The 12,865-nt window shown below is 39.0% G+C and overlaps 1 protein-coding gene across 1 annotated transcript in view; it reads left to right on the top strand.

Moving 5' to 3' along the window:
* Window positions 1-12,865, top strand: part of rgs12b (regulator of G protein signaling 12b) — a 269,956-nt gene that overhangs the window by 122,214 nt on the left and 134,877 nt on the right. The window contains exon 5 of the mRNA XM_043703699.1: window positions 8,633-8,802. Coding sequence (XP_043559634.1) covers window positions 8,633-8,802 — 170 coding nt within the window. The remainder of the gene's footprint in view (window positions 1-8,632; window positions 8,803-12,865) is intronic.

Below are 12,865 nucleotides of genomic sequence, written 5' to 3'. Positions count from 1 at the left end.
CACTGGAATTGTTGTTATTTGGTTCACGTCAGCCTATACCGGTTATGAACTGCAAGAGTAATTTCCAAGTTATATAAAAGTTCCTTTTGAAACATTAGATAATTATGTGTATAGTATGTCATGCTAACATCTTAAATCTAAAAATCTAGAGTTGTCATTGTGTGAAATTCATTGTTTCAGCTTTCAAGATTGATTACTGTTGCATGAAGCTTATCTCTGTGAATACACTTGACAGCACTTAATAACAGCAAAACAATGAAAAAAATGTCCTGTAAAAAACTACTTAGGTGATCAATTCACTATTGCGTCTCAAGAATTAAATGAAGCTAACATTGTAGTAGTGCATTGTAAAATAAAAATTAATTTGTTTTGGTACAACTTGGTTTCATACAAAATTGCTTGAGTGACAAGAAGCAGAGAATTGTGGTTACTGGATGTTTTCGGATTAGTGGAAGGTTTATAGAAGAGTTCCTAAGAAGGGCATTGCTGATGTTTTTTGCCTGGTTTATATTAATTACCTATTTCTTGTGTACAGGCAAAACTTCAAAATTTGCGACTGATATATAACTTGGAAATAGTGTAAACTGTGAAGATGATAGAGTTGTACTTCAAATGAATATAGACAAATTGATGGAATTGTTCATGAGATGTTGTGCCAAATATATTGCCCATATTGACGGTAATGGTGAGAGCTAAATTCTGGAATCACAACTGTCCTTTGGATGTGGGTACACCATCAATGGTGTTAGGAAGGTGATTCCAGAATTTTGACTCCAGCGGCTATGAAGAAATGGCAATATAGTTCACCCACTCTGATCTGTCCTAGCTGTATGCACAAAGCTATCTCCATAGCTCATCATGTCCCCTATGCACCACCCATGTTCCCTCAGACGTTTATGTTAACCAATGCCCCTGCAAACATGCCCTGCGATGCCTTTTATTCCCAATGCCAATGTATGCCCGTACACTCATTCCCCACAGCCCCGCATAACCTTATCAACCAATAACCCTACACCTAGCCCCCAAGATCCCTCATACCCTTATGGCACCCCGTGCTCATCTACTTACACACACTGCAGCAATTACGGCTGTCTACCCAACCTCCATGGTACGTAGAGTCTCTGTGCCCATTCCTCCACCCCCATGGCCCCTCAAACCAGATATGTCCCGCTGCGTCCATCCAGCTAACCTGATCACCCCTCAGATCCTCTATGCCCCATGCTGATCCCCATGGCCGCTTACACCTTCTGTACCACTCTCTACCCATCTTCCAAAGCCCCTCATACTTTATAGCCTATAATTATCCCCATGCCCTTTATAATACCCATATCAACTTTGAATTAAAAAAAAAAGGTGGGACTCTCACGGGATTTGGTTGTCTCTGGCTAAGCCAGCATATATTGCCCATCCCTGATTGCCCAGAGGGCAATTAAGACTCAATCACATTTCTGTGGGCCTGGAATCACATATAGGCCAGGCCAGGTAACAATGACAGATTTCCTTCCCTAAAGGACATTAGTGAACCAGATGGGTTTTTCCTGACAATTGACAATGGTTTCATGGCCACCATTGAACTCTTAATTCCAGATTTTTATTGAATTCAAATGCTGCCATCTGCCACGCGTTCCCAAAATGTCATCTGCATTACTGGATTAATAGTCTAGCGATAATATTACTAGGACATTGTGTCCCCAATTATCTCCCACCCACCCCAATCTTTGTACTTCTTTATTCGTGCCAACACACTTACTATGCAGCACAGGCATTTTCCATGAGGCATTGCAATTAGAAAATATTTACCAGACATGTCACTGTTGACAAAATCACCCCTAGTCTGATATAAAACAAACACTTAACACAGTGAAATTACAAGAACAAATTTCTGATTTAAAAAAATCTGTCCCTTAAGAAGTTAAACCTTCTGTCAATAAACACCTCACTCCAGTGCTTAAAATAACAAGCTGGCACTGTCAATTAATCAGCACCACATTATGAAAATGAATGCAAATCCTATATAACCATATCTGAAATGGCATGCATTTCTTTTCTAATTGCATGTTTTCTTTGAAAAGTTTCTTGACAACTTTACAAATCACAGTTTATGTGTTTTTTTTACACACAAGCAAATTACTTCTCACAATTTTAGTGTGTATTACCCCTCACAAAAGATACCATACTCCCATCAAAGTTGCTCTGGGACCTGATCCATAGGGGGGTATCCTATTTATCCAAAAGGCATGAAACCTTAAACAGTTTCTCTAGTAATTAACTTCAAATACCCCCATTTCCATACACTCCTCAGATCAATTCATGTGACCTAATGCTGTCTGCCCCACCCCCATTGCCCCTCATTACCCTATGCCAACTTAGTGCCTGCTTCTTTCAATCAAACTTTACCTCTTCACCTACCATGCCAATTCACTGTCAGTATTATCCAACAAGACATACTGTCATTATTATGTTAATGCTTTCTTCTGCTGAATGACATAGATCAACTAATGATATCTATTCAATGAAATAGTATAGGTTTGTTTTAAAAATAAATCTTAATACTGTGGTTAAGTTTTGGATGTAGTACAGCAAATTATCAATGCATGTAAAGTGGTTTCTGGATAGAGATATCAGCAGAGCAGTATAGATGGCATCAGTCTAATATTTCATGTTGAAGTTGAGAGCACCTGTAGGAGGCAATATTGCATTCCTTTCACTTTACATTGGTTACATTATAAATCCATTCAGTGAGCAGCCAGCTTTAAAATGAAATTTATGGAAGTGTTCCACAGCTATATTTTAAGTTATAATTTTCTAAGATTAAAAGATCTGACAGATATTAGTATATCCAAGCTCTGTTTTCTTGCATCTGAATTCTAGGATCGTAGCTTTTCAATGATCCCAATTACTTTAATTTCCTATTATTATTTTGCTATCATTTCCTATATATAACGATTTCCCTATATTTCTCTCTTCAGCACAAGTAATATTTTCCCACTGGTTCATCAATAATTTATGTTTCTGTGGTAACGAACGGGTATAAACTCCTCCTAAATAATTTAACTAGTGCTCTTAAAGCTTTGTCTTCGACATTCTATCTGTTTCCTGTACTTGCAGTCACATGGAAAGGAATTGTTTTGATCATGTGGGGAAGCAAACTCAACTGGTCTCTTGAATGTGTTCAGTCATTCAGAGAGTGAGCTACACTTTCTTTATTTAAGAGTTAGAGAATCTGCACAAAATGCCACAGAGGCCGCCTTTAGTTGGCTTCCAGTTATTGCTGGGAAAGTGCAGTTGAGACTGGTATGGATTCTGGAGGTTGGTTTCCAGTGGATAGTTTGAAATATTTGGTGAGACGGCATTACAGTGGATCCTACCAGGTGCAATCAGGTAAACGGAGAGAGTATGCCTTTTCACTGTACATTCTGAACTGTGATGTTTTCTTCACTGTTCAAGAACTGAGATGTATTATTTTAATAATGTTTTTGCCAAAATTATGCCTTAGGCAATTTTTAGACAGAAACCTCCAAATTTAATACTACGTATTCGTGCATTTATAATATTAGTAAAAAAAAAAACTGAATGCAGATGTATGGTACTCCTCTATTCGCTTGCCTGGAATTGCTCTGGTGAAGTTTCCAGTATTTTAATATGTAGTTGCGATACAATACTGATAGACAGACAGTATTTTAACAGCAACACAGACAGATTAGTTATAAATTAGTATGGCAACCAACTTCTCAACTATGCTCAGTTGTTAAATGCATTGCCCTATGTGAACCTACATAATTCAGACCAAGAACATCTGAAAGTAAGTAGCCCTACTGACATTTACAGTTGAATGTGATGTTAATGACAGAACTAATGTTTTTATTGAGGACAGGGAATAGTAAATATCTTGTGTCATTTTTACACTTGTATACTTAGTGTAGTGGATATCATTGTCATTTGCAAAGTATGTGCAACAGTGAACAAGGATTAATTGAACCCAAGTTCATGTATTTCTTTTAAGCATTATTTTGCATCAATTATAAAGGCTTTAAATTATAATCCAGAAGCAGCAATAAATCAAGAAATGGAAAGGAGGGAGGAACTGTAGAAATTATAATCAACAGAGAAGTGGTACTGAACAGATTGTTGGAACTGTGGTCTGACAAAGGCCGGGTTACCCAGGAGAAATGTTAGAAAGCACTTAAACATGTAAAGAGTATTGGAGGTTTGGAACTCTCTTCCTCAAATGGTGGTTGATACTAAATCAATTATTAAATTTAAGTCTGAGCTAGACAAATTTTTATTTAGCAAGGGTATCAAGAGATATAGGTCCACAGTTGGCATATGGAGTTAGGCCACAAGTCAGCCATGATCTTATTGAATGGTAGAGCAGGCTCAAGGGGTTGAATAGCCTACTCCTTTTCCTATTTCCTCAATATAAGCTCCAGATGGACTTCAGACCAAAGTCATAAAGGAAGTGGCTAGTAACATAGCAATGCATTTAATTTTAATTTTTCAAAACTCCCTAAATCAGGGACCATTGGAAGATCGCAAATGTAACTCCTTTATTAAAACAAAAGGGCAATAGAAAGTTAGGAAACTACAAGCCAGTTAACTTAGCATCTGTCAAAGAGAAAATGTTAGAAGCTATTATTAAATAAGCTATTGCACTTAGATAAGTTCAAAATAATCAGGCAGAGTCAACATTATTCTATGAAAGGGGAATCATGTTCAACCATCTATTGGAATTCTTTGAAAAAAATAATGTGTTGCAGACAATGGGGAAAAAGTAGATGTTATGTACTTAGATTCCTAGAAGGCATATTGGTATTTATAGAAGATTGGCTGGCTAATGGGAAGCAGCCAGTAGATATAAATGGATGTTTTTCAGTTTGGCAAGGTGTAATGAGAGGTGTGCCACAGGAGTCAGTGTTGGAACCTCACCTGTTTATAATCTATGTAAATGACTTGGATGAAGATATAGTCACTAAATTTGCTGATAACATAAAGAAAGATAGGAAATGAAGTTGTTAAGAGACTATAAAGATGCTACAAAAATATATAGGTAGTTTAAATGAGGAGGCAAAGATTGAAGAAATAATGTATAATGTGAGAAAATGGCAGGAAGAATTAAAAGAGAAACATATCATCCTAATGATAAGAGATTTCAGAACTCTAAAATTCAAAGGTTTCTGTGTGTCCATATGTATGAATTGCAAAAGGATAGTTTGCACCTATGGCAAATAATTAGGAAAGCTCATAGAATTTTATTAATTATTGTGAGGGAAATTGATTACAAAAATAGGAGGGGTATGCTTTGGTTATCTAAGGCACTGTTGACACCATATCTGGAGTACTGTTTACAGTATTCTTCACATTATTTAAGGAAATATTTAAAAGTAAGAGCTCAGAGAAAGTTTGTCAGACTTTAATCTGGAGTGGACACTTTGTCTTCCGAGGAAAGGTTGGACACACTTGGCTTCTAACTGCTGAAGTTTAAAATGTAAAAAGTAACTTAAATAAAACATATAAAGCTCTCAGGCACCTTGATTTGGAGAGACTCTTATGGGATAATCTAGAACAAGGGTTCACTGTTTATAAGTAAGTGGCTGCCTATTTAAGAGATGAGGTGATTTCTTTTTCTCACTGGGAATCTTAGGAAATCTCTTTCTGAAAAGGAAGTGGAAGCCGAGTCCTTGACTATGTTAAGACACAGGTGAATGGATTCATGTTAAGTAAGGGAGTGAAAGGTTATTAGTGTAGGTAGGAATGTGAATTTGAAGTTACAGTCAGATGAGCCATGATCTTATTAGCTGGTGGAGTAGATAGTTTCTCATCAATCTGTTCAGAGATATTATCAGATATCCCTCTCCTGGCTCAAAGCTATGGACACTACCACTACACCACAATAACCTATTAACTGGTGGAACATACTTGAGGGTTAATAGTCTACATCTGCTCCTTGTTCATATGTTAGTAGGATTAGATCAATTCTGAATTTGGTACTTACAGAGAGGAGATGAGAAACAAGATATATCCACTGACAGCTGGAGTATTAAAGTACTTCAAAACTATGAGGATTTCTTTTGGTTTGGTATATGTAGTTTGAAGCTATTTGATATACTAGGAGAAAGTGAGGACTGCAGATGCTGGAGATCAAAGCTGAAGATGTGTTGCTGGAAAAGCGCAGCAGGTCAGGCAGCATGTGGACTGTAGCATGTGACACTTTCCTCATTCCTGAAGAAGGGCTCATGCCCGAAACGTCGATTCTCCTGCTCCTTGGATGCTGCCTGACCTGCTGCGCTTTTCCAGCAACACATTTTCAGCCATTTGATATACATCAACTTAAGAATTGTAAAACATTGAGACGCACTAATGTACCATTGATCGATGCAGGTCATGTTTTATCTTTTTGGTGGCTAATGCGCCTTTTTTCTTCTTTTATTCAAGTATGAGGTCTCAGTCTATCCTATACAGAAAAGTCCATGAATTAAGCAACTAGTACAAAAGTAATAAACTAAAGACAAGATTAGAGTTCTGTAGTCAGTTAGGAAAAACAATAAAGTGAGAAGAAGTACTTTGTGGAGATGAAAATTTTTTTATTCCATTGTGGGACATGGGTGTCGCTGGCTGGCCAGCATATATTGCTCACCCTAGTTGCCTTTCAGAGAAGGTAGTGGTGAGCTCCCTTTTTGAACAGCTACAGTCCACATGCTGTAGATAGATTTCCAATACTGTTAGAGAAGGAGAATGGAATATATAAAGGGAACATAATTGTTTTATTGGTAAAAGAAGTTCGCTATCAGAAGTGGAGATTAATTTTGTAAGCTGAATTTCTAGTTCAGGAATATTTGCTTTCTGGTTAGAGATTTATCTTTGGACCGTAACCTTAATGACCGAACTAAAAGTAGCTCGCTAGCTGTAAAGGATTTTACAATTCCCTGAGATCATGAAACACACTGTATAAATGTAGGATTTTTCTAACCTCTAACAATTGTCATTACTATTAAGTTAAATCTTATACCTGGAAAATAGTTCATTCGCAGTTTTTAGGTTCACAGTTTTCTGTGCCGTGTTTTCACCTAAAAATGTAGGCATAAGCTAGGTGGAGATACACCTCTTTTTGCAAAAGCAAAGCTAGAGAACATATGTTTAAGGTGACAGGAGAAAATTTAGAAGTGACTTGAGGGTCAACTTTTTCACATCAGAGGTTGGTGCATGTATGGAATGAGCAACCAGAGGAAGTGATAGAGGCAGCTACAATTACAATATTTAAAAGACATTTGGGCAGGTACATGAATAGGCAAGGTTTAGAAGGATGTGGACCAAAGCAGGTAAAATAGAACTGTTTTCCCTGGAGCGTCGGAGGCTGAGGGGTGACCTTATAGAGATATATAAAATCATGAGGCGCATGGATAGGATAAATAGACAAAGTTTTGTCCCTGGGGTAGGGGAGTCCAGAACTAGGGGACATAGGTTTAGGGTGAGAGGGGAAATATATAAAGGAGACCTATGGGGCAACTTTTTCACACATAGGGTAGTACGTGTATGGAATAAGCTGCCAGAGGAAGTGGTGGAGGCTAGTATAATTGCAACATTTAAAAGGTATCTGGATGGTATATGAATAGGAAGGGTTTGGAGGGATTTGGGCCGGGTGCTGACAGGTGGGACTAGATTGGATTGGGATATCTGGTCGGCATGGAGAAGTTGGACTGAAGGGTCTATTTCCATGCTGTACATCTCTATGAGTCTATTTAAGTTTTGTAACCTGGTCAAGTTGTACAAGGCATGGGCAAGTTGTTCCGAAGGGTCAGATTTCGTGCTGTATGACTTTGATTCTATATAAGGGTTTAACTTGTCAAAATAGCTTAATGCTGAGTTGTGAATTAGAAGGTACATAGGCAACTGGTAGTTAGAACTTGAGGTGCCAGAATGTTTCTTGAAGTTCAGATAATGGATAATTCATAAGAGGCATAGTCCTAGAGGTCCACAGCATAGCTTCTATCTTAATGACTTGTGTATTTTCCAGTCATTTATTTCACTTTCTGGAAAATTATAGTTAAATGTGAAAAAGTGGTAGATTTTACTTAATTTGCTTTTATGAGAATATATCAGTGTATTTGACATCATCACGAAATAAAAACCCGAAACAATTGCGGATGCTGTGAATCAGAAACAAAAACAGAAGTTGCTGGAAAAGCTCAGCAGGTCAGGCAGCATCTGTTCAGAGAAATCAAAGTTAATGTTTTGGGTTCAATGACCCTTCTTCAGAACCTTCCTGAGTTCTGAAGAAGGGTAACCAGACTCAAAGCATTAATTTTGATTTCTCTTCACAGATGCTGCCAGACCTGCTGAGCTTTTCCAGCAACTTCTGTTTTTGTTTCTGATGTCATCACTGTTGTTAGATGTCTGGAGATCCCCTTGACCTGATGCCAGGTTTAAATTGTCATCAGACAAAAAGATTATCCACAGCAGAGATTTCTCATTTTTGTAACAGCTTTCATCAACTTTGCTACTAATTGTGAAATTCAACCATATGATTATTATTTTCAGTGTTTATGACGATACTGGCTTTGATTTAATGCAGGCCACAGTGCAGTATATTACAAATCTATGTGTGAGATACATGGTTGTTATCTTGTTATGGCAGAGTTGAACAGTGCAGACCTCAAGAATTACAACAGTGAGAACAGCATAAACAGTAATGCAAGTCTTCCCAGTGTCCAGAGCTGCAGAAAACACGTGGAACGACAGGTAGCTAGTTGGGCTGTGTGCTTTGAACGTCTCCTACAAGACTCAGTTGGCATCAGATACTTCTCGGTAAGTATACCCCAGTAATTGCAATACACCTCCGAAAAGAAAAGTGTTACCCTTTGAATGTGAGTGATGTGGAAAATGTCTGAAGTAACTCTGTACCATACCATTGGATGTCTTCTGTCTTGCTTGTTCAAGAGATGATTAGACCATTTCTTTTTGAGGAAAGAGTTGCCAAGAAGAATAGATCTGTTACAAATTGACTCTTTTTTTTAAACATTGTAAGCCATGAATGAATATGTTTTTAATTCTTTAATCAGTGTTTAGTCCATATTAATTGTTTAATGGTTATTCTTTCTGATTTTACATGGCCACTCTTAGGCTTTCGCGAGAGCTAGTCTCAAATTTTGAATTTACTTCTTTTCCAGGATTTAGTTGTTCCATGAGATATCTGCAAATATCTATTTGAAATTAAATAGCATAGAAGAGCAGTAAATTAGCTTTGTAAATTCACATTCTGATTATATTGATATTTTCTTCACCCACATTACGAAATATAGTTTTCTTTTACAGGAACTACTGATGTTTTCCCTAAAAAGGAACAAATGTTCTCAAGGTTTTCATAAGCAGAGTGTGAAAGACACCTGGAGAAAGTGATGAAGGGCTTTTGCCTAAAACATTGATTCTCCTGCTCCTCGGGTTTGCCTGACCTGCTGTGCTTTCCCAGCACCACACTCTCGACAGGTGCTTCTTGAATCTTGCTATTGTGTTTACTTCCACCACCTCCTCTGGCAATGTATTCCAGGCACTCACCACCTTTTGTGTGAAAAGCTTGCCTCGCATATCTCTTTTAAACTTTCCCACGTGCACTTTGAACCTGTGTCCCCAAGTAATTGACTCCTCATACTTTTCACTCTATCCATGCCATTCACAATCTTATGAACTTCTATCAGTTCATCCCTCAACCTCCAGTGAAAACAAACCCAGTCTATCTAACCTTTCTTATAGGTAACATCCCCCATACCAGGCAACATTCTGGTAAACCTTTTCGCAACCCTCTCCAAACCATCCAAATCCTTCTGGTAGTGTGGTAACCAGAACTGTACCCAAATTTCCAAGTGTGGCCTGACTAAAGTTCTGTGAAGCTGAAGCATAATTGACTATCCTTATATCTAATACCTTCCAAAAAAGGCAAGCATGCCATAAGCTTTCTTACTACCTTATCTACCTACGCTGTCACTTTCAGTGATCTATGGACCTGTACACCCAGATGCATCTGCATATCAAGACACCTAAGGGTTCTGTCATTCACTATATAATTTCCATTTATACGTGACCTTCCAAAATACATCATCTCATGTTTGTCTGGATTAAATTCCATCTGCCATTTTTTTCTGCCCATTCCTCCAACTGACCTATTATCCTGCCATATCCTCTGACAATCCACAACTCTACCTATAGTCTGCATTCAATTAATAATTAGACCAGCTATGTTTTTCTTCAAATCATTTATGTAGATCACGAACAGCAGAGGACCCAGCACTGATCCCTGTGGAACACCACTAGTCACAACTCTCCATTCCAAAACAATCCTTCCACCGCTACTCTGTCTCCTATGATTGAGCCATTTCTGTATCCATCTTGCCAGCTCACCCCAATACCATATAACTTCACCTTTGTTGTCTCCTCAAAAAATTCGATCAGTGAGGCAAGACCTTCCCCGGACAAAACCATGCTGTCTCTTGCTAATAAGTCCCTTTCCTTCTAAATGTGTATAGATCTTGTCCTTGAGAATCCTTTCCAATAATTTCCGTATCACCGATGTGAGACTCGGAGGCCTGTAATTTTCAGGATTATTGCTGTTACCCTTCTTAAACAAAGGTACAGCATTGGCTATTCTCCAGTCCTCTTGGACCTTACCTGTGGCCAATGAGGATACAAAGATGTCTGTCAGTGCTCCAGCAATTTGTTCTCTTGCCTCCCTTAACATTCTGGGGTAGATCCCATAAAGACCCGGTGACTTATCTACCTTAATACTTTTTAAGACACACAACACCTATTCCCTTTTAATAGCAACTTGGCTTAGAAACTTGGCATTCCCTTCCCTGAGATGAACCTGCTTCAAATTCCTTCTCTTTGGTGAATACTGACACAAAGTATTCATTTAGGAAGCTCTCCTACCTCTTCTGGCTCCACACATAGATTCTTTCCTTTGCCCTGGAGTGTGTCAACCCTGTCCCTGGCAACCCTCTTGCTTTTTATATATGCATAAAAAGCCTTGGGATTCTCCTTAATCCTGCTTTCTAACCCTTTTACCTATTCTAATTGCTTGTGTAGGTTCCTTCCTACTTTCCTTGTATACAAAGAGAACAAAGAACAAAGAAAATTTACAGCCCAGGAACAGGCCGTCAGCCCTCCAAGCCTGAGCCGATCCAAATGTACTGTCTAAACCTGTCAGTCAATTCCTAAGCATCTGTATCCCTCTACTCCCCACCTATTCATGCATCTGTCTAGACGCATCTTAAATGAATCTACCGTGCCTGCCCCTACCACCTCTGCTGGCAACGCGTTCCAGACGCCTACCATCCTCTGTGTGAAGTACTTGCCGCGTGTATCCCCCTTAAACTTCCCACCTCTCACCTTGAAAGCGTGACCTCTCGTTATTGAATCCTTCACCCTGGGAAAAAGCTTGTCTCTATTCACCCTGTCTATACCCTTCATGATTTTATAAACCTCAATCAGGTCCCCCCTTCAAGCTCCTTTTTTCTAATGAAAATAAACCTTACCTACTCAACCTTTCTTCATAGCTAGCACCTTCCATACCAGGCAACATCCTCGTAAACCTTCTCTGCACCCTCTCCAAAGCATCCACATTCTTTTGGTAATGTGGCGACCAGAACTGTACACAGTATTCTAAATGCGGCCGAACCAATGTCTTGTACAATGTAAACATGACTTACCAGCACTTATACTCAATACCCCGTCCAATGAAGGCAAGCATACTATATGCCTTCTTGACCACTCTAAGGGTGGTCTAAGGGTACTTCAAGGGTTTTGTCAGTTCTCATCCTCCTAGACCTTACATATGCTTCCTTTTTTCTTTTTAACCAAGGTCATAACATTCCTGGTCATTCAGGATTTACGTAACTTGTCATACCTATCCTTCATTCTCGCAGGAATGTGCCACCCTTGATCTCTTATGAACTGCTGTTTGAAATACTCCCACATGTCTGATGTAGATTTAACCTCAAACAGCCACCTCCAATCAACATTCTCCAGTTCTTGCCTAATACTGTTGTCGTTCGCCTTCCCCAGTTTAACACCTTCACCCTAGGACTGCTGTCACCCCAAACCATGAGTATCTTAAAACTCACGGTATTATGGTCACTATTCCCGAAAAGCTCCCCCACTGAACCTTCACTCACCTAGCCGGGCTAATTTCCCAAAACCAGGTCAAGTGTAACCCCTTCCCTGGTTGGAATGTTTACATATCGTGTCAAGAACCCCTCCTGAATAGTCTTTACAAATTCTGCCTCATCCAAGCTCCTAACATGTAGTTAGTCCCAATCAATACCATGGCAACCCTGTTGTTTTACACCTTACCAAAATCTGTTGACCCATTCTCGCCTCTATCTCCTGCTGGCAGTTGAGAGGCCTGTAGTATATTCCTTTAGTATAGAAAAAGGTGGAATCAGTAGAAAGAATTGGTAGGGAATGGAACTGAAAGGGAGTGGTTATTAGAGATGCCGGATCAAGAGGCGAGAATCACCGTGATGGGAGCAAAGGGGACAAGAAAGAGTGGAACATAAGAAATAGGAGCAGAAGTAAACCACCTGGTCCTTTCAGCCTGCTCCGCCATTCAACAAAATCATGGCTGATCTTTTTGTGGACTCAGCTCCACTTACCTGCCTGATCATCATAACCCTTAATCTCTTTAATGTTAAAAATATATATACCTTTGCCTTAAAAACAATCAATGAGGTAGCCTGAACTGCTTCACTGGGCAGGGCATTCCACAGATTCATAACTCTTTGGAGAAGTTCCTCCTCAACTCAATCCTCAATCTGCTCCCCCTTATTTTAAGGCTTTGCCCCCTGTTCTAGTTTCACCTGTCAGTGGAATCAACCTT

Source organism: Chiloscyllium plagiosum, chromosome 2, assembly GCF_004010195.1.
Source record: "Chiloscyllium plagiosum isolate BGI_BamShark_2017 chromosome 2, ASM401019v2, whole genome shotgun sequence".
Classification (NCBI taxonomy): domain Eukaryota; kingdom Metazoa; phylum Chordata; class Chondrichthyes; order Orectolobiformes; family Hemiscylliidae; genus Chiloscyllium; species Chiloscyllium plagiosum.
This window is presented reverse-complemented; position numbering and strand designations above follow the sequence as displayed.